This window comes from Cetorhinus maximus, chromosome 24 (genome assembly GCF_964194155.1).
Source record: "Cetorhinus maximus chromosome 24, sCetMax3.hap1.1, whole genome shotgun sequence".
Taxonomy (NCBI): Eukaryota; Metazoa; Chordata; class Chondrichthyes; order Lamniformes; family Cetorhinidae; genus Cetorhinus; species Cetorhinus maximus.
The window spans coordinates 47163620-47189303 of NC_135902.1; the positions used below are offsets into that span (position 1 = coordinate 47163620).

Genomic DNA, 25684 nt, shown 5'->3' on the forward strand with positions numbered 1-25684 from the left:
ATGTGGGACCATGAAAGAGTTCAGGAGGATATAGATAGGTCAGGAGAATGGGCAGATAGGTGGCAGATACAATTTAATCTGGAGACGTCTGAGCCAGTGCACCTGGAAGGGAAAAACAAGCAATGGGAATATATATATATATATATATATATATATATATCTCCAATGGCAAGAAGCTGTAAGGTGTGGGTGGTAGAGAAGCCCTGGCATTCAACTACAAAACTGTTCATTGCACTTGCCTTTTACAAGTAGGAGCACAGAAACCAAGAGGTAATGATAAATTTGTATAGACTGTGCTTAGGCCATACAACACTGCACAGCTTTTGGAGCCCATAATAGAAAGGAGATTGAAGCTACAGAAAACATACATCATAGGTTCCCCAGGATGATCCCACAGATAAAAAACTATGCTGATGAGGAAAGGGGCTTAAGATAGTGGGACTATCTTCCCCTCTAAATTCTCAGTCCCACCAACACTGCCTTTACTTTATCCATTTCCTTGTGGTTTCGCCTGGTTCACATATTCCCACTTTCCTGCCCTCTGATCACACCTTTTCCTTTTTGCCCACTGGATCTGATTTACTTTCTTTGAGTTCTTGCCAATGCTCGCCTGCCACTGCTTCCACACAGGCGCGGAGCCTGGGAAAACGAGCACCGAGGAGGCGTTGAGACTTCACACAGGGGAAAGGACCTAAAGAGAAAAGCTCTCCTGTTACACATGGAAGATTCATCTCTGGGGAAGGAGAAAAGGACTTGCTCCATGCCTGGGGGAGGGGGGGCAGGTCTGCCTTGGGAATCTTATAGAAGATATGGGCAGGTTTTAGGATTTTCTTTCAAAACTGTTACAATTTGTCTTCATATGTTAAAAAGTTGTATTTTAAGGGATAAACATTAGTTAGGGCATTAAGAGAACCATCACCCTCAAATACTGTCATGTGTCCCGCCTGTGCAGTCAGATGATAGTATCACCAACAATTCGATACTTTCTCAGCACTGCACTGATGGCATATTGGCATCTCAGAATTGGGGCTTAAACCCTACCAAAACCAGACACCCTAATGGCAGAGGAGGCGATTATCATGAGTCATATTAATCTTCCATTAATTGGTTTGTCAGAATTATTAGTGCCCCTTCTGACTCTGAGGGGGACTAACATTGCACTCACGGGCAGAGACCTGAAAATCCAACACCCCTGTTGCACATATGTGGAGTGATGAGGAACAGTAGATGGGAAGTCCCAACTCATGTCTGGGAGATAAGCATCTGAAGCCATTTGGTCCACCTAGCTCATCTTTCCAGAGAAATTACAGCACCCATCTGCCTTTTAAATGACTGGTAAGATTTTGCTTCTACTACCTTACCCAGAAAACTATACCAAGTATCAATCAAGGTTTGATGAAGAGCTTTTTGGTATCAGCCTTGTATTGAATTTTATACCACAAGTCCCTTGTCTTCAAGTTGTGGTTTATCTTGAAATTGTGCCTTGGATTAGCCTTTTCTATTCCACTTAGTATCTTACATACTGATAGACTTTAAATTGTCCTTGATGGCTGATTAGATAACTTACTATCGAAGCTGGTGCATCAATCTATTAAACTAAAAAGAAATGTTTTCAGGACCCTCCCTACCTGGTCAAAAAGATAGACAGTGACGTCATCATAGAATGACACCGCTTTTTTCTTTCGGTCGAGATCATCACAGAAGGTCTCGCACACCAGATTAGGTAACTTTAGAAGGCTCCTCAGGTTCTTCCCATCATCCTTCTCCGTTACAATAATGGGAACAGCGGGAATTTCTTCCTCGCTCTCTTCACTGTGTTCCTGAATGTTATAGATGCCAAGTTCCTCGTCGGAGTCATCACTTTCATCATCATCCTCATCTTCTTCATCTCCTTCTTCCCCATCAAAAGCCTGTCGGGATTCTTTCTTAATACCTAACAAAGGAAGCTCTAATGACAACTGAACTGACTGTATTTTGGGAACAATGCAGCTCTCCAACTTTTCCTCAACGTTCAAAGAATACGGCTGGAATTTCCTCATCTCAACATCAGTGCATTGAAGTCCAACTGTGTCGCTACCTTGTTCAGATAACTGCTCTTCCAGTATTAATTCTGTCCCATCAAAGATGCAGCCTGATGTTTTGTGAAGGCACCCTTTCTTACGTAAAGATACCTGCTTCTTTACGAGAAGATTTTCTGAATTACAACTGCTTTGAACAAATCCATCTTTGTCCTTCGAATTGGAGCAACCCGCTTCTCCTAATATCTGTCTACAAACTAAATAGTCAGCTTGAACTGCTTTTTTCTCATTCCCAATTTCCAAGTCCTGATCATGAAATCTCTCATTTGTTACAGGAACACTTAACTCTGTTTCTGCTTCTGTCAATACGACTGCATCTGGATGATCAAATATTGGATCTATTTCTTTCTCAATGAGAATGGAAACTTCAGCAGAGAAACCCTTTTTGCTGCTCACTAAGCCCTCTGCAGGATCATCGTGTAACCTTTGGATCAAATTGCAATGCTCTAAATTTCTACCTGCACTCTTTAGGCTTTCGTTTTGCTTCAGGTCAGCGCTGTTCTGCTCTGAGCAATTCAGATGCACACAGTCATTCTGTTGTAGAGGAATGTTGGCAAGGCGTTCTTTATTTAGTTCCATGAGATCAATCTCACCTTGGGCAGGATCATCTTTCTCTGAATCTAAGGCTTGATATCTTTCTGACTCAGCGTCATAATCTGAGAAATATGCTGAGTCCCTGTAGGGATTTTTTTCATCAATGGACTGTGGTTCAGAGTCCTGTGACATTTCCGCATCATCACTACCCACCTTCATCACAGTAACGTTATTGGGTTTGCCTATTTTGGTGAACAACTCAGGGTCCTTCTGTTCAACTGGCTCCTTCAAAACAAATTCAGGGGATTCAAAATTCTCTGTGTCATAGCCACTGTCTGCAGCCTTCGGTTGGAGGGATGAATAATGTGATGTTGGACTATACATTTCACAGGAACTAGTTGTAGATGGGATGTCAAGTGACTCGAGTGAATCTGGTGTCCCCACTAGTTTCTGCAGAGATTTGTGAGAGAGAACAATGTCACTATTTTCGTAGTCCTGGGTTAAATCCGTAAATATTCCGGAAGTGATATCTGTTTCATCTTCATCACTGCACATATCAGTTTCAGCAAAGCTTACACTGGAAAGGGTCTTTATTGGAGAGCTGTCAGGGTCTTTAGATTCTATACCAGATGAGGTGCAATTTTCACTTTTATCAACTGTTTCAAACTGGGGAGAACTTGTCAAATCCCTCACTGCAGTTTGCACCTGGTATGTATCATCGGTCATTTCCAGTTCTAAATGAATGACATTGCTATCTTTAACTTCTACTTCAATCTTCAATTGGGTCGGACTAGGAACCTCTTCTCTATCAATCTTTAACTGATTGGTCTCTTGAACAATGACTTCCGATTGATCATTAATACTGGCTACGTCTGCATCTCGGCCAGGTAAACTAATTTCACCACCCTCAGGTTGGGTCCTGGCTTTGCCATAGTCACTAAGGGCACAACTCTTCACGGTCATGCCAAGTAAAGGGTCGACTAGTTCTTCACTCCTTGAAGCTTGCAATCTATCAGAAATGAGAATCCGACTTTCCTCTTGCTGGGTCACTCTATATAAAGTGTTAAAAAGTCCATCTTTCTCTTCAGTAATGGAGAGTGACTGATCAAAACTTTGACTGTCCTGATCAACTTCTTTGTACTTTGCCTTCCTGTTGCAGTTCCCATTCTCTGCTTCAACAGAATGACCCAACCTAGAGTTGTGTGCATCAGTTGTGTGGGAAGAGAGCGGTGCGACATTTCCCAGCTTGGACAAGTCTAGTTCTGAAAATTCTGGTCGGAGCCTTCCATGAAAGAATTCAGTGCCATTATTTTCCTGCTCCTGCAACTGTTTTGCTAAATCCACCTTGTTATTATTTAAGAAACTATTGGATTCCCATGATTTTATCTCAGGTGTCAATAGGTTTTCATCTTCAGTTAACAATGTGCTTGTAGATGATGCTGTAACCTTTTTGGATGGCATGTTTGCTTGTGAAGGGTCACTGATTGCAAGAGTTTTCATGGTGTCCAAATCATCGATTGAATGTAATGTTGTATTTACAAATTGTGCAGAATATTTAAACTCTTCAGCAGCAGGTACTTGACATGTTTTATTTGATCCAGTTTCATCCAGTTCATCATAAGAAGTTACAAGCAATGAACAGGAATCCCTGAAGGAACTGGTTACCAAAGGAGATATTCCCAAAGGGTCCTCACTACTGTTTTCTCCAGGAGTCTGTATTTTCCAATCATTACTATTTTCAGAGTAATTCTCTAACAAATATTGATTAGCATCATCCACTGTGAAATGTTCATAGTATGTTTGGCTCTTATTCTTGCTAAAATATTGGCTGTCTTCCCAGGAATCTTGGGTTGTTGATGATACCTGCCCCAAAAGAGGTTCCATGGTCAAGGAGATGGTTGGGCTGTTCTCACAATCATCTATGCTGTCCCTTCCTTGCAACTCTTGCCAGGACGATGACTCCACCTGCAAGTTTGCATTGTACTCAGGGCTATAGGAACACATCGTATAGTCCAGATCCATATTGCATTCAGTTGGTTCCTCAATACGTATGTAGTATTCACCAGTTACTGAAGGGCTGTGTGCACTAATAACTGGCACAACGCCTGGCGGCTGCAGGTTCTGTGGAATGTTAGACTGTTGCTTAGATTCATAGAAGGAGTTTGAGGAGACAGGGGAAACACTCAAACTTAGCCTTCCCGACGCACTGTTAGGAAAGTAGATCTCCTGATACTGGGCACTGCCATGGCCCAGGCTTGCAGAAGATGGCGGAAAATTATCCATCTGTGTGTGGTCCCACTTATATTCAAAGTTAAGGCCTTGGCTCGTCTCAGTTACCGTCAACACATCATCCACTTCAGTATGAAACCCATCTGTTCCAAACTGCTCCAGGAGTGGAAAGGACGAGACTTCAGCTGTATGGCTGGTGCTTGAGCCACTTGGTTTCATTGCATTCCAGCGTTTTTCAAACTCTTCCTCGGCCTCACTGGATGCTTTTGCACAAAGGTAACTGAGGAGCAGATGGACTTCATCTGCTGTGGGTCTTTGCTCTGGTTGCAGCCAACAGAACTGCATCACCTCGTACCTGTAACCAACACGAGAGGTTTAAGGGGTGGTTTTGGTGTGGTGATATGATTAAGTATATATATGCATTTCTGCAAAGAAGATCATTTGTTTAAAGATGGGAATTAATGTATAATTTTGAAAAAGCAAAGAATGGCACAAGTTAATTGTTGTAACAGAATCCATTTTTCAAAATTGTTTACAAATTACAGTTTATGAAGACTGACATTAAGAACGCATTTGAGTTAGAGCATAATTATAATTTACAGCAGCTTATCGATAAGTTACAAGTAATTGTAGTTTATGATAATTGCACAAAGACATGGCTGATAGACTTCTAATACTGATTATAATTACTTGATGTTTTCAGTGAATGACAGTGATTTATAAAGGTGATGGTTGTATGCTGGAATTTGTATTAAGATTAGTCTGGACTCATATTACAAAGTAATTATCATTGTGTAATGGATAGAAGGCTAATGGTTACTAAGTAGATCCTGAATCACCAAAACATTATATATGCAAATTGCGAAGACATTGACTTACCATCGGTCAGACAGTGGCAGGTTCAGCAGGGGTTTTGGCAGTTTCAGTTGCTGCTCTTTAATAGCATACGTCAGCACCTCCTTATCTGAGCACCGGTGATAAGGCTGGTTACCAAACTCAAACAGTTCCCATAAAGTTACACCCAGCGACCTGTATATAATAAAGAACTAGAGAATGAAAACAATTCATAACCAAAGGAAGGGCGGCTGCTGCCAACTGCAACTCTCACAAATCCCAAAGTTGTCCACAGACAAATGTTCACTTTCAACCAAGTGTGACTTATCCATTCACAAGATGTGGGCACCGATGGCAAGGCCGACACTTATTACCCATCAGAAGGCGGTGACAACTGAGTTGCATGTTTGATGGACCTGGCCAAAAACAAATTATTTGCCCTTCCTACAGTTATCAGTTGCCATTAAACCAAGGACTCAAGCATAGTTAATACATGGAGACAATATTGTACCAAAACCGAAGGTTGGAATGTTACTTGGAAACATATATCTAGCCTGAGCCACACAGCAACACAGGACTAATATTCACAGCTCTAGATGGTGGAATAATTCAGCTGTTCAAGTAATTAAAGCTCTCCAATCATAGGTAAACTATTTATGTGTGACTGTATAAGAGATAAGGGGCTAGTTGATACTCTCCATATCCTAGTTTTCAATGTACTTGGACAGGTATTTTGGCATTCAGTTTTGGGTAGGAGGTTGTGGAACACTGTTCTTACAGAAGCGGTCACTTGTTTTTAATATTTAATCAATAGCCTTTACATAATAATTAATCACACACCAAGTAGTGTAGAGATGTTTTTGTGTATGCTTGCGATACACAAGGGATAGGAATTTATCTGAAACTACAATTAAACTGAGAGAGGAAAGCTCTTTATTTGCTAAGTTCTTCTCCAAAAAACATCTCAAGAGTCTTAATATCCCCAATCTGTGCATATATTTTTCCTGCTTTAGGTTTCTCTTTCTCTCACATTTATGATTTGTCCCTCAGATAATTACTATGGTCTTTAGCCACTTACTACAAGCACTGCCTTTTCATTGAATACAAGATTGCCAATATCTAGAGGGGTTGCAGACATGTCCATAACGTTGTCACTGCATCTCGTTATCAGCTGAGAACAGCAATTGACTCTGGTTGTGATTTTGTTTCTTGAGAGATCAAGGGCCCCATTAAGATGACCATATAGTGGACCAGCTAACAACCCAAAATACCAACCCTAAGCGACAGCACAGGTCAAAAGCCCAATAAGGCTTGGACTGAAATCTGGGTCCCTAGCTTTAGAGTCTGAGCCAATGGGTTAGCTCAGGGAAAAAAAGACATTCACTTTTGTCTTAATTCCTCCTCAACCACCTAACCTCCAATTTCATTTTTTTTTTACAGGCAAACTCATGATTCTCAAGGTAAGTGGAACATTGTGCCCATTGCCAGCTTCACTTTCAGATGAGATCAAGCACAGGTTGGATATAGCTCCTCCTATTCTGCTCTATCAATTCACTCAACTGCGTAAGAGGAATGCTTACCTAAGCATCGGAGTGCCATCTTATTTCCAAACAAACAATCTTCATGACGGTTTTGAATTAAATTGCTCCTGTTAATACTGAGCAGGCAGTTATAAAAAATGATGACTGGTTCATGATCTTACTGTCAGGATGAGGGAGTTGGCTTTTAGCAACATAAACATGGGAGACATGAACATCATCTACCTTGACACAAACTGCAGAATTGCTGATTGTGAAAGCATCTTCAGACAGGACTACCTTATTATCCTCTAATCAATTATGCTGTCCATTTCCCTTTGGCCTTTAGATTCATAGAGAGGCTGTCAGCTTCCTATCAAATCACCAGCACGGATTAATATTTGGTCACTAAAAGGTGACAACTGAACTTACTTTTTGTACCTTTCCATTACAGTCTAGGCTGGAACACAATGAAAATATGAATCCCATTACAGGTTATGGAGAATAAAAGAAAACATAAATCATTGAAACCAAAGTTTGACACTTCATAAATGAATGAATTTGTCCGTAATGATTGCCTCTTCTCCAGGACTCCAGCATGAACATTAAATAAACAGAGGCAATTAAGTTGCAAGAGAGATTTGGCTGTGATAATGATGTATGAGCTAGTAATGGATGTGCTGATCAGATAGCATGATATGTTCTTCTTATCACCAAGATAATTGAAATTTATCACTTTATTTTGTACAAATCAGTAGTTTCAAGGAAATCGTTGAAAGGATCTGCAGAATACAGAATTTATTTTGCTCCAAGCCTAATGCTTCATTCATCAGCTTGTCTCTGACAAGATATCAAATCTTCTTCTGTCCCACTGTTACTTGTGCATTCCCTAAGCATTATTTTCAGCATGAATGCTTCTTTCTATTTTTTATTTATTCATGGGGATGTGGGCATCGCTGGCTGGGTCAGCATTTATTGTCCATCCCTAATTGCCCTTGAGAAGGTGGTGGTGAGCTGCCTTCTTGAACCGCTGCTAGGGAGGGAGTTCCAGGATTTTGACCCAACGACAGTGAAGGAACAGTTCCAAGTCAGGATGGCCTGTGGCTTAGAGGGGAACTTGCAGGTGGTGGTGTCCCCATGCATGTGCAGCCCTTGTCTTTCTGAGTGGTAAAGGTCCTGGGTTTGAAAGGTGCTGCCAAAGCAGCCTTAGTGAGCTGCAGCAGTGCATCTTGTAGATGGTACACACTGTGCATCAGTGGTCGAGGGAGTGAATGTTGAAGGTGGAGGATCAAGCGGGCTGCTTTATCCTGGATGGTATAGAGCTCCATGAGCGCTGTTGGAGCTGCATTCATTCCAGATTTAAGATCTTAAACCGTGCTTGTTTATATGGATGTTAAAGATTCCACAGCTAACATTCATCCCACAACCATCACAAACAACAGACTACCTGATCAGTTGACCATTTGCTATTTGTAGGATCTTGCAGAGGGCATTTGGCTGCCTCAATGCCCACATAATAGAAAAAGGAGTTGGCCATTCAGCCCCTCGAGTCTATTCTATTGGACCTGTACCTCAACTCCATTCACAGACCTTTGCCCCATATCCCATCACAACTTAACCTAACAAAAGTCTATCGATCACAGTCTTGTGATCAAAAGGTTTTTGTTAGGTGACTTTATCGGAGGATGAGGAGAAAAGAAGTGACGACACTTGGAAAGCAAATTTCCTGGCTGTGAAATGGAACAAACTGAGAAGGCGAAAAACGTTCGATAAATGAGAAGGTGCTTTCTTTGCAATCCTCCGTGTGAAATAAGTGACTTAGTCCTTAATGGGAGTGAGTCCTATGCACAAAATTACTGACAACTTTTCACAAAGTGGCACCACATTGGCAACTCCACTTGGTGAGGCCTCAAGAATGGTTCATGGTGGGAAATTAAATATTACAGTGACGCTACGGGAAGTTCCCTTCCATTATTGATATTACCAGTAGATTTAGAATGACAATCAGATAGCTTGGTGGGAAAATGGTAAGTTTCTCCAGTACTGGGATTTCTTCATTTGGAGGAAGACCTTCAAAATTCTTCAAAAATACAGATTAGCTTTCGAAATGCACCAAAATGAGTTCCATTTCTATGTCCTGCTCTATGGCTACTGAGATACTGATACTGTCATTCTCGCCACTCGCTCACCAGATATTACTAATCTTGGTTTGATCCACCACCAGCAGATTCCCATGAACATCATCGATAAGCTCAGGTGCAATCCAGCGCAGTGGAATCCAGAGCTGGTCAGGAGTTACAAAGTAATCTTTCTGTTAAAAATATTAGAAAGACAGTGTTCATATCACACAGCTCCCAAAGAATCCCCACACCAACATTTGACAACAAGTGACATCATACGGGAATATTGGTCACTTTCGATTAGATGCCACAACCTAACTAAGCTCTTTCCTTTCCCGTTTTTGTTTGATTGGTAAATTTGAAACTGTTAGACAGGATGAACAAGGTTGTGATTATTGTAGACATCATCATTGGAAAGTTAACGGGCCATGATGGTGCCCACGGAAATGTCAGAGAAGAACTTTCACCTCTAACCCTGCACATCATTGCTCTCTTTCAGCTCAATGGAATCAAGGCATCTGGGGATAGGGCAGGAATGTGGAGTTGAGGTGGAAGACCTTCCATGACCTTGTTGAATGGCGGAGCAGTCTCGAGGGACCATACGGCCTACTCCAGCTCTTATTTCCTATGCTCCTCGTTTAGGAAATCTTGCTTTCCTTTCTCACTTGTGCTTCTTTTTTTTTTTGATATTTTATCAGTTTCACCCTTAGCTTCCCCTGGGTTGTTCTTGCAATTCTTTGTTCTTATCCATCTCTCTTGCAGCAGGCCCGTGGAATCTAAATTAACGTACGGTAAGGAGCTGAAGTTCTGACCTTGCTCTCAGGACATCGCCAAGCAGGAAAGGGCAGAGGTTTGTTTAAATTAGGCCGTACCAGCACTAGCAATGGCCATGGTGGGACTACGTCAAGGTTCAATGTCTCACAAGAATCACACAATACCGAGCGGCAGTTTGATCAGCAACATACATTCCCTCTCCCCTCACCCAACTACTGCCACTGAGATGACCTCAGGTAAAGGCCATTCAGGCAGATGTATTTTTGTAACCTCGTAGCGTGACACTGACATGTTATTTGACACTTTGCCATCATTGTTAAGAGAAGTGAACTGCCCTCCATGAAAATATACCAAGTACCAATTTTATGTCATATTCCTGCGAGACCCTAATTGTAATCACCTACTAACGCTCGGAGAACCAAACTCTTTTCATGCGTCTTTCCGACCCTCGAAGATAACCCAGTCCTGGTCACCTTATTTTAATTCAACAACTGTAACCTACCAACCAGAGCTGGGTACTGAAAAAGAACCATCTTACATCACAAAGTGTAACATCACGCCCTCAGAAAATTAATTCCAATCACAGAATCTTTAATAGTCGTTCAAAATTCTGACCTCACAGACCACGGCATCACAACTCTGTAACGTGTGATTGTTAGGGGGGCACTGAGTCTTGGCCAAGTCCCTACCACGGCCATTGCTGGTGCTGGCACACCTGCCCTTTCCAGCGATGAGGAATGTTTGAGGTGCAAATCTTTGATTGAACATTTCTCAGCCCTTGTTGGTTAGCTCAGCTGGCTAGATGGCTAGAATGTGATGCAGAATAGAATAGCACAAATTCAATCCCTGTACTGGCTATGGTAGTTCATGGGGGCACTGCCTCCCTATGTTGTCCTAAGCTTGATGTGGAGTGGTGCCCCTCAAGTTATACAACCAATTGTCTCTCTCTCTCTCTCTATAGGAGAGACATACCTATGGTCCCTGCTGGACTACGGCTAATTACATCCCACTTTTCCTGTATGCTGTTGTCTACAATGAGGACAATCTTGGTCAGCCTTAGTTACAAATCTTTTATAAGTACGGTTTAAAGAAGAGTGAAGTGCGAACATACAAATTAGGAGCAGGAGTGGGCCACTCGGCCCCTCAAGCCTGCTCTGCCATTCAGTAAGATCATGGTTGATCTGATCTTAGCCTCATATTCCTGCTTCCCCCCAATAACCTTTCACCCCTTGCTTATCAAGAATCTATCTACCTCTATCTTAAAGATATTCAAGGACTCTGCCTCAGCCACCTTTTGAGGAAGAGAATTCCAAAGTCTCACAACCCTCTGAGAGAAAAAAAATTTCCTCATCTCTGTCTTAAATGGGCGACCCCTTATTTTTAAACAGTGGCCCCTAATTCTAAATTTTCCTACAAGGGGCAACACCCTCTCCACGTCCACCCTGTCAAGTCCTCTTATATCTCTCAATCAAGCCATCTCTTACACTTCTAAACTCCAGCAGATACAAGCCTAGCCTGACAAGCCTTTCCTCATAAGACAACCCGCCCATTCCAGATATTAATCTGGCAAACCTTCTCTGAACTGCTTCTAATGCATTTACATCCTTCCTTAAGGAGACCAATACTGTACACTGTACTCCCAATTTATTTCTCTCTCCAATTTGCCTTCCCTGATCTTTCCATGTGCAGATAACTATAGGAAGAGGTTCTGCTCTCAGACTGCCCTTACACACCAGTCACTCGGAAGGTGGGAAAGGGTGGTCCCAGGTGACTTCCTCCACTTTATTCTATCTGTTCCCATCACAAGGATACAGTTTGGGCCTGTGCTTGACTCTTCTCATGATGGGCTAGATCTTGACTTAGTGCGAGAGTGTAGAAAAGGGGTGATAATGAGCCGGCAGCCCTCTTTCCATGAAGTTGTGACTGAGATGTCACACTGATTGGCAGCTCATTACCACTCACATTACACTCTAGCACAAAGTCCAGATCCAGCCCATGTGTCTCAGGGGCAGGAGCTCCCGCTGCAAGAGTTAGCAGCCACAGGCCAGTATCTCAACACTCTGCGACTAAAGGATGGATGTTTTATGAACAAAACTCTGCCGCTTTGGCTGAATGAGGGGGCTTGACAGACCATATGCTGAGGGGATGTTTCCTCTCATGGAAGAATCTAGAACTAGAACAGTTTAAAGATAAGGAGTCGCCCACTTAAGACAGGGATGATGAGGAATTTCTTCTCTCAGAGGGTTGTTAGTCTCTGGAATCCTCTTCCCCGGAGAGCAGTGGAGGCTGGGTCATTGAATATATTCAAGATTGTGTTAGGCAGAGTTGGGAGGGAAAGAAAGGGAATCAAGGGTTATGGAGGAGAGGCAAAAAAGTGGCATTAAGGCCACAATCAGGCCAGCCATAACTTTATTGAATGTTGACGTAGGCTCGATGGGCTGAATGGCCTACTCCTATTTCTTATGATCTTATGATCTCATAGGGGTATCTTTTAAGTACATGCCAAGTGGGTTTCTGCAAGGGCAACTGGTCCAGTTTGATGGTGGAGACTACTAGTAATAAATAGCCAATCTCAGCCACGTTGCTCTCTTGCAGCAAATTCAGCAACCCGCTGGTTGATAACAACTTTCCTGAAGTGGAGATTGAAAAGAAAATTAAATGTTGGAAACACAAAAAAAAAGAAAAATCCACAACAGGTCGCTCACTATGGGTGACAGTGGAAAGGCTGGCACTTATTGTCCATCCCTTGGTTGACCTGAGATGGTGGTGTTCGGGCCTTCTGCTTGAACCATTGCACTGCACGTGGTAATGCTGCTCCCACAGTGCGGCTGGTTTGTAGCTGGTGTCAACTCCTCACTAAGCCTTTCAACAGGGATGTGAAGGGAATGTGTAGGGACGGCAAGTTCTCTTCCCTGAAGGGCATCAGTGAACCAGTTACATTTTCAAAAAAAATGGCAGCTTTGGTGATAATTTTGTTCTCAGATCAGTCCAAAAAATACCACATTTATTAAATTAACCAACCGTGGCGGGATCTAAACTTGTGACAACTATGGATTGTTAGTGCACGAGCATAACCCCTAGACTACCTTACTGACCTTAACTAGGTATTTTGTGACTCTTCACCAGGCCATACCCGAATCCTCAGTCTCCCTTTCCAATGCTGATTTAACGTACTGAGTAGTTTTTCTGTTTTGTTGTTAACGATCTCTCTTGATAATTTTTTTGGGAAGTTCACCCGTGTCATTCCTTGACTGGGAGGGAGCATAGCCAACCTATCTCAATGATGCCCCAGTCAATGGATGGAACAGTGTGGACAGTGCTCCCAATTGTGTGATAGGTTTAGACTACTCACAAGAACCCCGCATCACCTCATAAACCCATACCTTCTTCGAATGGATTTCCCGTTGAACCGACAACAGGAAACCAGGGATTTTCCGGGCCCACCCACGTCGGGAATCGTTGCAGGTGGGATGGAAATTTTGATAGGGCCGGCCAAAGATCCGTTGACTTCGGGTGGGAATTTCAGCCAAACACAATCTTATAACTTCCCGACATTCCCGAAATGGCATTATACAATGTGTTATTTAGTAACTAGAAAGCACGCCAAAAATTAAATAGCGCACAGCTCAAACATGCACCCGATTCTTTATTCCTTCTTCGTTTACCTTGTACTTATTGTGAGACAGTCCGTAGTCTCCAATTTTAACAGTTAGGTCTGCAGACAGCAAACAGTTTCGCAGGGCCATGTCACTGAATAAAGGAGAACCACAGCCATTACTCTGTAACATTAGTTGCAAATCGGTACAATCGCTACTTGATCATAGTCAATTCTCTTCATCTCCTGAAGGCCTTGCTAGGGTGTGACCCATAGGCATCAAACACTCACTTTAGCCAAGTGCTCATTAATTGTACAAAGGTTTGAAGCTGGTTCAACCCCCAACATGGTATCATCACCTTGCAACCTGCGACTATGACAGGTTAGGAGGTTAGTCAACCAAGCTTGCCCCTGCCCTCACAAGATGTGCGGGTGTGACATTTTACCAGCAAATGGCCGGGTAGCAATCAGAGCCAATTGTTCCCATGGGATCGGGGGACACTGGTGCCAATCCCTACAGGCTTCACCCTTCCCAGCGGAGATCAGCCTCACCAATACAGGCCAGGCTTTGAACCGGGGATACTCCAAGTTGCAGGTAATGACTAAGAGAAACTTGCTGAAACATTGAGGAGCACCCGAAACCATATATTGTTTTAAAATATTCCAGGTTGAGAGATTTTAATTTTTTTCTGAAGCATTTTACTTGGGGAGCCCACTTGATAGGGAAGCCTGCGAGTCACTTGCCTTGTTATAACTGTTTGGTGCAGTGCGCTGCTGCTCCGACAGGCTGAGCGCTGTGTGGTCTGGCCTACAGGGATTGGGAATGCTTCCAGCTGGAGGTGAGTTACTGCCCCACAAGAATGGGTGACGATCAGGCCAATCCCATGCACTTCATAGTGACTATGCTGAAGAGCATCACTTGAGAGTGGAAAATGACTTGAGCTCTAACCAAGGAGGTGCAGAACCACATTATAACATGGGGGTGGAAGACGGCCTTGCAACAGTATATAATGGGGAGGCTATGAACAGTGGGAGCCAAAAATCATTAAAATAGATGTTTACAGCACGAAAGGAGGCTATGGAGCCCACCTTGTTTGTGCTAGCCCTTTGCTAACAGTCCCCTTCTTTATCCTCTCCCAATAATCCTATATCTTCCTGCTTCAACACGTTCCTTTAAAAGGTGCCATTGTCTCTACCACATTCGAAACAACCCGTGACAAGTAGTCATTGCAAAGTTCTTTTGACTTGACACCTCATCGCGCTTTCCTGAGCAAATTTACCAAATCTTAGGCGAAAGGTGAAGAAGAGAAAGGTCAGAACCTTTGGAGAGAATCACCTGGCAGGACCTGAGCAGCAGGCTGTCTGACCGGAGAAGCTGCTGCTGATTAAACCCGGTTTTACCGCGAGTCAGGGAGTGAGCTCGGCTGGGCAAGCAGTGAGTGATCACCCTCTGCAACAAAATCACTGATGCTGGAGCCGTGAGGTTCACTCTGTCAGCACCAGGATATTGTTGCAGGGAATGAACAGCAATGACGGTCTCCACGGCAGGAAAGATGTGGGTGCAGCGGGGAAGGGGGGGAGGGGAGGGGAGGGGGATGGTGTAGATGTGGTGGGGGGAGAGAGGGTGGGAGGGAGGGAGGAGAGAGTGGCTTCAGGCCTGACAGATCATCACCCACAGCTACAATGTCACGACGAGCAGGTACAAGGTAGAAAAACAGAGCAGAGAAAAAAGAAACGTGTAAAAAAGAGACAAAAGCAATCATTAGGCTGAAAATAAAAGGGAAAATAAGCCTTTGAGAATCATCATCAACTTTTATCTTAAACTTAGGTAGCAAAAAGCAGCAACTTGGTAATTTCTTAGCTTGCAGTACACAGGAGCAATACCATCATGCCCATGGGTCAGTCACTTCAATAGGATCATTTCGGGCTGAGTCACCGATAACTGTACTTTACATTACGCTGTAGTGCTGAATACTTCCTCATATTCTGTGCTACCTTCTAAAGCTGTGTTAAAGGGTTTTCTTACTTGAATTGCTCCAAGGTTTGTAAAGATAAGGCTGAATGCGTTTACATTAGAAAAGGATAGATGGCCAGCTTTTAATCGAGTTTTGTTGCGTGAAATTAGTCAAATCAATGTAATTTGACCAGCCACTCACAATAATACCAATGCTTTCCATGTTTCAAAAGGCACTTGCTTGTCAATGGAATTGTGAAAAGCACTGTGGTAGTAGGGGTTCCACCAGGGGTCTCCCCTGAAGTTATAGAAAGTCCCCCCCTCTTGCGCCAATGGCTCTCTGCTGCAATGCTTTGTCCCTGTTCCTGTGACCCAAGTGAAACAGCGACAGTGGAAAAGCAGCTGCTTGAGCTCAAGAGATGCCTTTTAATATTCTACCCACGCGCATTTAGTTTCTAAACACATCATGGTTAACTCTCCCAGATGGATAAAGTACAGCCAGATTGTGCCGAATCCTTGCTGGCTTCCAGATGATTTCCCAAACCTTAATCAAGGAGGCAATTAATAGAGCTATATATAAAAGATTTGAATTCCAGAAATGTCATTAAAACTTAATTTAAATTTACACTACGGGAGGAATGTGGGAGTCTTAGAGAGTACAGAAAGCATCCTACCTGTGTATGTAATTATGTCTATGGAGGTACTGTAGGCCTGATGTGATCTCACATGCCATTCTCTGCAGTGTTGAAGTGTCAGGGGCCAATTCGTCAGCTGCATTATGAGTCCTCAGATAACCTTTTAAGTCACCCTTGGGAACAGAGCAGCAAAAGAGCAAACATCAGTCGACAGGTTTAGGATAATCTGCTTTGCTGGTCTGTTGTACCAACAGAAAATGAACACTGGATATCGGAATGGTGAACACAATTATACCTCTTGATGTTGCTCTATTTCCTCTACCGCTACTGGTTATCATGGAGCTTCAAGGTTCATGGCGAGAGGGAGAGGGGGGGGGCAGTGGTTTGCTTGGGGTGAGGCTATGAACATCCTGAGACATTAGCAATCATTAGATATCACCTTTTCCATCTCGCTTCAAGCTGCTCCTGAGGCTGACAGGCAGAGCAGCCGGTCCGCAGAGGGCCCTGGGATAAACCCTACGACAATGCGTCACCCTACTGGGGAACCACATTGATGCAGAGAAATGCAGGTGAAACAGGAGACTGGGAACACCCCTCAGCCACCTCATCGTAATATTCCTGCAACTGGAAGCTCAGTTACAGGAATTTGGGAAACGTGTGATCAGCATGTGGAGATGGAGACCTTACCTCAATGGGTCTTCCCATCCCATCCACCACTGCCCCTGCGTTCTCCAAGATCAGTGAGAAGGAAAATTTACCTCTTACTGTTCCCACTTACTTGGTTTCTACAAGCCTGCATCAAAGCACATGTAAAAGTATGCCAGCTAGCAACACAGTGAAAATTTTAATATCCTACAAGAGATTGGTGTGGGAGTGACAGGCCAAGAGGGTCACACTGGTAACGTGATCGCCATCTCAAAATGGATGAATTATTTGCATCTCTGTAGCACCTTTCACAACCCCAGGACAACCCAAAGTCCAACGGAGTACTTCTGAAGTCTAGTCACTGTTGTAATGTAGGAAATGCAGCACACACCAAACTCCCAAAAACAGCAATATGATAAGTAATTTGTTTTTGAAATGTTAACTGAGGGATAAATACTGCCCAGAACACCGAGGATAACTCCCCTACTCGTCTTGGAAATAGTGACCATTGGACCCCAGAGGACAGACGGATTGGTTTAATGTGCCACTCAAAAGGTAGCACCTCCAGCAGTGCAGCACTCCCTTAGTACTGCACTGAAGTGTAGCCTGGATTATGTCCTTGACAACCTTCTGACTCAGACACGAGGCTAACCAGAGCCACAACAGCAGGAAGTATAAAGGAAGGGCCCTGGTTCTAGTCTGGTTCTAAAGGGAGTGAGAATAACTCATATGGTTCTCCTGCAATCTCTTGTCATTAGGTATATACTCTAGAATGTATTATTTGTGCAGCACAATAACTTGTGTTATTTGCAGAGATTGAAGATATCTTGCGATTGAACACATACTACCAAGCCTTGGCTGGGTGGTAACACACTTGTCTCTGAATCAGAACCTCATGGGGTTAAGCCCCACTCCCGGAATCTGACTGTGGAATCTAAGCTAACACTTCAGTGCAGTGATATGGGAATGCTATGTTGCTAGAGCTGGTGTGTGAGAATATTAAACCAAAGCCGTGCCCGGTTGATGTTCCCACGCAGTATTGGAAGAAGAGCAGGGGAGTTCTCCAGATATCTTGGTCAATGTTTACCCCTCAATGCACAGTGCTGAAAAGTAAAGGTGCCTAGCCTGTTTGTTGTATATAAAGTAGCTCCAGCCATTCTTCACATCACAACAGTGATTACACTGTAAAGTACTTCATTGCCTTGAGTTTGTGAAAGAGGCTGAATAAATGCATGTCCTTTCTTTCTGACATTATTTGCCACTATCACTATTCTGTGGCATGGGTGGAGTGCGGTACAAAAACTGAATATATACTCTGTAATAAAAAATACAATTGAAGTTAAATATATTATGCAGTTTTCATACATTGTGTAAAATATACCCAATTCAAAATTGTGTTTTAATGGATACAAATGACTGCAGCATGGGTAATCTACCATCCTCTTGACCAAACAAGACTATAAAATGCAGCACCAGGGGCAAAGCTTTACATACATGTTTATGTCTCTGTAATGTAGCCCACAGTTGAGTTCAATAAATATTAATTGAATGTATATTATGATAAGTGCTCTCACTGACAGTTTATATATCAATTTATGTAGAAACATTTTTTTTTATAGTGCTCAATTCCTCTACTTATTTACCTAATGGCTTTTGGTACTTTATGTTGTCGACTTCCTGTGCTTAAACACACCAAAAATAAATTTGATCTTTTTTATTTGGAGCTGTAATGACAAGATAAAACCACCAGGAGGCATCGCATATCCAGATTAATGACTTCGTCCCAATAATCCTGTGATGTGCATTTTAAAACGCCACTGGTTTGACTATTTTTATTTAACAAGCTATTTGAGTGTCAAACAAATCTGGTTGAATTAGTCGGAGGCAGCCAGCCTGCTCAATAGATTAGAAGTTTAGCACGTTAGGATTGAAGAACTGTACACTTTGGGCTGACCAATAATTTTAACAATTCACACTGGTTAAGTCATAAGCCGATATTTAAACATAAACTAAATAATACTGAATCAGTTGATCAGAATGCACCCGTACTAAAGCTGTTCCTGTGGCCCAGATAAAAAGGACCAAATGCAAATGCTGCAATTGCAAAGCAGGTTGCTCAGAGTCTGTCAGAAGAAAAGACATGTGTGTGGTTTACATTAGAACATTTGATCAGGGCTGATGTGACCAGAGCTCCCAATCCAAACATGACCCTCTGTTTTTCCATGCTCTCTGACCTGTTGTGCATTTCCGCCAATTTCAGCTTTTATTCCCCTCCACGGGCTATCTCCAGTAAACACATTCAGATATCTCTGTGCTATTTTTAAAAGCTTTACCTTAAAAAAAGGTCATTGTCAGAATGCATCTCGGTCACTAGCTCATATTGCACAGAAAGTCGAGGTGTGGATATTTCGTGCATTGGGACGTTTCATTATGTGTCGCAATTAAGTGGAAGCTGTTGTTGCAAAATTCAATATTTTCGTGAAGCTTCTTTCTGCAGGGACCTAAAATATGTGTGCTCCGCTGGAGAATATGTGGAATCTTATAATATTAACACAGGTCAAGACTAGTGGTGTTTCCTCGGTCCAGCTTGCTGTAATAGTGTTGATTATATCCCACTTGCCTCAACTTTGACAGGTCAATGTGCACAGACTGTGCATGTCAAAATGCTGTGGTAATGAGGTTGTCACTTGACAGCCAATGTGGTCTTGGTAAGCAGAAAAGGAAAGCTTTAAACAACACATGTTAAATGTCTCTCCTATCCTCTTTGAACCCCCAAGGAGTTTCCTGGGAGTGCTGAAGAATCACAGTGGCAGCTGTTTGCTATACAGTCCTCTGGCTTTGCTCAAATCCTGGCCTTAAAACAATGCCCTGTTATTTGTCAACATGTCCCTTGAGAATGTAACAACTACGATGAGCCATCTTTATCCATTCTGGCTGATAAAAAAGTGATATCAAAGGGGAAACTAAAGCAAGTCTTGCACTATACGCCTCTCAGGATGACGCACAGTAAAGCTTGAAGGTCAGGTTCATAGACTCCGAGTGTAATCCCTCCTTTTTTCTCTGTAGAATGGAATTCTCTGCTATGGTACACCATGGGTAAGGGACAGCACTGGTGAGAAGGAATCAGAAGGGTCACCTCCCCTGTAAGGCTTATTCAGCCAGGGTTATGGTTTCTTGGTGCCGTCCATTATATAAGATACTTGCCATCTCTCTAAAGTAGGGGAGTTAAAGGAGAAACAGATGATAATACCTTTACACAAAATCCCCATTTTCCTCTCGCTCTGAAGAAGAGTCATGTGGACTCGAAACGTTAACTCTGTTTTTCTCTCCACAGATGCTGTCAGACCTGCTGAGTTTTTCCAGCATTTTTTGTTTTTGTTTCAGATTTCCAGCGTCCGCAGTATTTTGCCTTTACTCCGTTTTTCTGTTTTTTTTAAGTCAAAGGTAAGACCAAGGTCAATATTTCTCCACAGAGTATCTTCCTGCATGGTTTTACCCTTTCATGTCGTGACTTTCCCATAGATCCCTGTAGACCTCCATTTCCAGTGGCGCAGAATGGACAGAGAGGCTGGAATGAGGTGGGATATGACACTCCCCTTGCAACAGTTAGCTTTGTCATCCTTTGGATACTTATGACTGCCCCACTTGCTGGTTTGCCTTTCACTCTCCCCAGACTATAACACCAATGATTCTGAACAAACCAAGGCATAGAACCCAATCACTCTTCCAACTGGCCAGCAGATTAGAAACATAGAAACTAGGAGCAGGAGTAGGCCATTCGGCCCTTCGAGCCTGCTCCGCCATTCATTATGATCATGGCTGATCATCCAGCTCAATAGCCTACTCCCGCTTTCTCCCCATATCCTTTGATCCCTTTCGCCCCAAGAGCTATATCTAACTCCTTCTTGAAAGCATACAATGTTTTGGTCTCAACTACTTTCTGTGGTAACGATTAGTGCTGAGGATTGCCACAGCACCAGAAGTAATGGTTACATTCGACATTAAGTGTAATAAGCGAATTCTGATTCCATGCTGGGATTACGAGTCCCGGATGTAACCACTCAGGGCTCTCGTAAGCAATCTCAAAATCCTTCTAAAGAATCAGTCGACTATTACCAGCTGTGAACTGCCTCTTTATGGAGTTGGGTTTCAGCTTAATGTCCAGAAGGTTTCGTTAGGAGCTCAGGGTCTACATGAAATGGTGGAAGATGTGATTGCCTTCCATCTCTTGCCCACAGATTGATTTCTGCCGTTGACCTTTGATCTTATGCAACTGTGCGTGAGAAAAACTAATGGCGCAAAAACAATCCTAGCAGTCCAGAAGCGCTCTTGAAATCTGAAAGTTGTTATAACAGGGGCTTGTGCGCTAAATATAAATGAAAGGTGAAAAACAGGGCTTTTTAAGATCTATTTTATATTTTAAAATCTTGTGTAGGGCCCACTTGCCACAATTGCCCACATTTTTGGTCACAGTTTTGCTAACATATAACATGAAATCAGGTAAAGTGGGAAATCTTTATGTAAAAGGTCCTGGTGATGTTTTGGTTACAAACTGAGGAGATTTGGTGGCATTTAGTGCCTCAGGTTGCTGCATATTTCTTCTCTTTATTGCACCCCTGTAATCCCCCCTTCCTATGAGCTGCGCCATGGGAGCTCTGCTTGGAATTCTATAAACAACTGAAGAAGGACGCCAGCAATGTCCATGGTAACTCCATGCAGTTTTGAAGAATGAGAGGTGATCTCATTGAAACTTACAAAATTCTTACAGGGCTTGGCAGGGTAGATGCAGATAGAAAGTTTAGATAGGATGGTGAGTCTAGAAGCAGGGGGCATAATTTCAGGATGAGGGGCAGGCCATTTAAGACCGAGATGAAGAGGAACTTCTTCAAACAGAGGGTGGTGAACCTTTGGAATTCTCTACCCCAGAGGGCTATGGAAGCTTGATCATTGAGCATGTTTAAGACAGGAATCGATTGATTTCTGGAGACTAATAACATCAAGGGATATGGAGATAGTGCGGGAAAATGGTGTTGAGGTAGATGGTCAGCCATGATTTAATCGAATTGTGGAGCAGGCTTGATGGGCTGAATGGCCTACTCCTGTTCCTATGTAATGGTCCACATCCATGTTGTTTCTGCTAAACAGCCATTGCACATGATGGTGCTGAGGGGTCAGTCAACAACTGTTACCAACTACCTTGCAAGCTCTCTCAAGTTGCAGGATGCAGCGAGATGCTGAGGCTATGGTGAAATATTGCACCCTCTCTGATAACAAACTTGCAGAACTGGTACGTACTCACCAGCTGACAGAACTCCATGACGAGGAGATAAGGCGTCACCTCGGTAAACTGAGCTAGGCACTGAAGCAGATTGGGATGCTGGAGGCTTCTGTGAAAAAAATCATACCGTGAAATGTTAGCGGGTGGATCATTAAAGTGCTATGTCACTTACTGAGGAACCCTATAGACGCTAAATCTTCCATAGCTTTTTGACACTGCACTCCCACTGATAAGTCTGGCATGCTTAATATTCTGAGTGTAATGAAGAATCATGACACTACACTCACTCTACTGACTGATCGATTAAGAACATGCCTGAAATTTAACAAAGGTTTTGGGTTAAGAACTTAAAAGTAATGGAAAAAGGAGCATGATCCAAAAGTTTGGGAAAACAGAGCACTGCTGTCTGTCGTCTATCTGTGTCCTCTATCGACTGCATTTACTAACATAAGTATAGGTTATTTTAAGAAAGATGGAATGACAAGGTATGAAATGGAGCTATTTAGATCTGCATGAAGGACATTAAATATCAGAAAATTGAGTCAATATTAATAAAAAAATTAAAATGTTGTTGACGTCCGCCTTTGAAACAAAAATGGAAAATGCTAAAAATATTTTACTGGTCATTCAGCATCTGTGGAGAGAACAGATGGGTTAACATTTCATTGCCAGGCCAGTTGTCATCACGGGTCTAAATCTGAAATATTAACTTCTCTGTTCTCTCAACAGATGCTGACTAATCTGTTGAGTGCTCCCAATGTTTACTTCATTTCACAAATCAGTACTGTGGATTTCCTAACAGATGCTTGTATCTGGAAAACAATCGCTCCATTTTTAAAAATTAATTTATGAGAATCAGCAGTCGCTGGCAAGGCTGGCATATACTGCCCATCCCTAACTGCCCTTGAGAAGGTGGTGGTGAGTCACCTTCTTGAACCGCTGCAGTCCATATGGTGTGGGTACACCCACAGTGCTGTTAGGGAGGGAATTTCAGGGTTTTGGCCCAGTGACAGTGAAGGAACAGTGATATAGTTTCAAGTCAGGATGTTGTGTGGCTTGAAGGGGAATTTGCAGGTGGTGGTCTGCCCATGCATCTGCTGCCCTTGTCCTTCAAGGTGGTAGAGGTCGTGGGTTTGGAAGGTGCTGTTGAAGGAGCCTCGGTGAGTTACTGCACTGCATCTTATGGATGGTATGCACTGTGTGGCAGTGGTGGAGGGAGTTCACATTTAAGGTGGTCGATGGGGTGCTGATCAAGTGGGCTGTTTTGTCCTGGACTGTGTTGAGTCTCCTGAGTGTTGTTGGAGCTGCACTCATCCGAGCAAGTGGAGAATATTCCATCAAACTCTTGACTTGTGCCTTGTTGATGGTGGACAGACTTTGGGGAATCAGGAAGTGAGGTATTTGCCACAAAATTCCCAGTTTTTGACTTAATGTTGCAGCCATAGTATTTATATGGCTGGAATAGTTAACTCCTGGTCAATGGTGACTGCCAGGATGTTGATGGTGGAGGTGTCAATGATGGTATACTGTTGGAGATCAATGGAATCCTCAGGAAGTGTTATGAAGTATTATTGTGCATCACTGGGCCATGATATAATGTAATTAGGATAGCCTGAGCAACTTGGTGGACCAGTTGTACTAGTAGTATGGCATTGGTGCTCCTCTAACCTTGAAGCAGGTAGATCAATGGCTACACTGATGTGACCTGGCTGGTACAATGTGGTTGCCCCCTGGATCTGCAAATTAACCCTATCCCTGCAATGTGAAATGGGGTCTCTAATTCATTAACTATACACATGGCCCTCTCTGCTCCACTTCCATTATACTTGCATTGGGGAGATAATGGTGTTGTGGCGATGTCACTAGACTAGTAACTAAGGAGTCTAGGTTATGGGATCATGGGTTCAAATCTCACCATAGCAGCTGGTGGAATTTTAATCTAATTAATAAAAATCGGGAATAAAAAGCTAGTCTCAGTAATGGTGACCATTGATTATTGTAAAAACCCACCTGGTTCACTGATGTCCTTACCTGGTCTGGTCCAAGTGACCCCAGGCCCACAGCAATCTGGTTGACTCTTAACTGCCCACTGAAATGGCTGAAAGCCACTCAGTTTAAGGGCAATTAGGGATGGGGAACAAATGCTGGCCTTGCCAGTGATGCCCACATCCCATGAGAGAATTTTTAAAAAATCAACAGCCAATCAGAATTGATTTATGGTTTTATTAAAAGAGCATATAAATAGGGGATAGCTGAGATACTAGGTTGAGTGGAAGGAGAGCTGTGAGACTGAACAAGTTAATAAACTCTCTCATTAAGAAAAGCTCTGTGTCTTGGTTTTGGCTTCACTAACCAGCTTGGACCCTGTTAACAAGGAATCCCTTTGGGTATCAGGAACTTTACTATTTCCTTAAATATTCTTGTTTGGCAATTTCTTCCCTGTATCCCTTCCCTCAATAATTTCTGTCTGAATTTCCATTTATTTCAGTGATCTTATCTTGAACCCAAATTTCTCACTTGCAGAATTCAGTGTACAGCAGAGAAACATTCCTGTTTTCCATTTAGAAAGCATCATCATGCTTTAACTTCCCTTTCTTTTCGTATTAGCTGCATTATCCTATAGCAGTGACTATAATTTAAAGGTGCTTAACCACTGGTAAAGCGTTTTTCATTGGTCTTCACTATAGAGGATATAAGAATCATCCCAGAAATAGCTGTAAATCAGGAATTGGAAGAGAGGAACTCAAGGAAATTACAATCACCAGGGAAATGGTACTTAGCAAATTGTTGGAACTGTGGGTTGACAAGTCCCCGGGTCCTGATGGATTTCATCCTAGGGTCTTAAAAGAAGTGGCTAGTGAGATAGTTTGTGCGTTGGTTTTAATTTCCAAAATTCACTAGATTCAGGGAAGGTTCCATTGGATTGGAAAATAGCTAATGTAACTCCTTTATCCAAAAAGGGAGGGAAACAGAAAGCAGGAAACCGTTGGTCAGTTAACATAACATATGTCATAGGGAAAATGTTAGAAGTTATTATTAAAGACATTATAACAGGGCACTTTGATAAATTCAAGGTAATCAGACAGCTTAAACATGGTTTTGTGAAAGGGAAATCATGTTTAATCAATTTATTGGAGTTCTTTGAAGAAGTAATAGGTACTGTGGATAAGGGAGAACCAGTGGATGTACTGTACTTAGATTTTCAGAAGGCATTTGATAAGGTGCCTCATCAAAGATTATTGTAGAAAATAAAAGCTCATGGTGTAGGGGGTAACATATTGGCATGGATAGAAGGCTGGCCAGCTAACAGGAAACAGAGAGTAGGCATAAATGGGTCATTTTCTGGCTGGCAGGATATGATGGGTGATGTGCCACAGGATCAGTGCTGGGGCCTGAACTCTTTACAATTTATATCAATAATTTGGATGAAGGAATTGATGGTATGGTTGCTAAATTTACTGATGACGCAGATAGGTAGGAAAGTAAGTTGT

At 42.7% G+C, this 25684-nt stretch overlaps 1 protein-coding gene across 11 annotated transcripts in view; it reads right to left on the minus strand.

Moving 5' to 3' along the window:
* aatkb (apoptosis-associated tyrosine kinase b) overlaps positions 1-25684 on the minus strand; it is a 302389-nt gene that overhangs the window by 8330 nt on the left and 268375 nt on the right. For 10 of the 11 annotated variants that reach the window (XR_013580640.1, XM_078571176.1, XM_078571183.1 and 7 more), the window contains 6 exons: positions 22215-22302; positions 16310-16443; positions 13752-13836; positions 9382-9503; positions 5721-5870; positions 1629-5196 (listed from right to left, as the gene is read on the minus strand). Coding sequence is in view for 10 of the 11 variants with exons in the window: in XM_078571176.1 (XP_078427302.1) it covers positions 1629-5196; positions 5721-5870; positions 9382-9503; positions 13752-13836; positions 16310-16443; positions 22215-22302 (4147 nt within the window). In the remaining variant the exon portion in view is untranslated. Of the gene's footprint in view, positions 1-1628; positions 5197-5720; positions 5871-9381; positions 9504-13751; positions 13837-15017; positions 15124-16309; positions 16444-22214; positions 22303-25684 lie in introns of those variants that run through there. The other variant, XM_078571184.1, reaches the window with a different exon arrangement.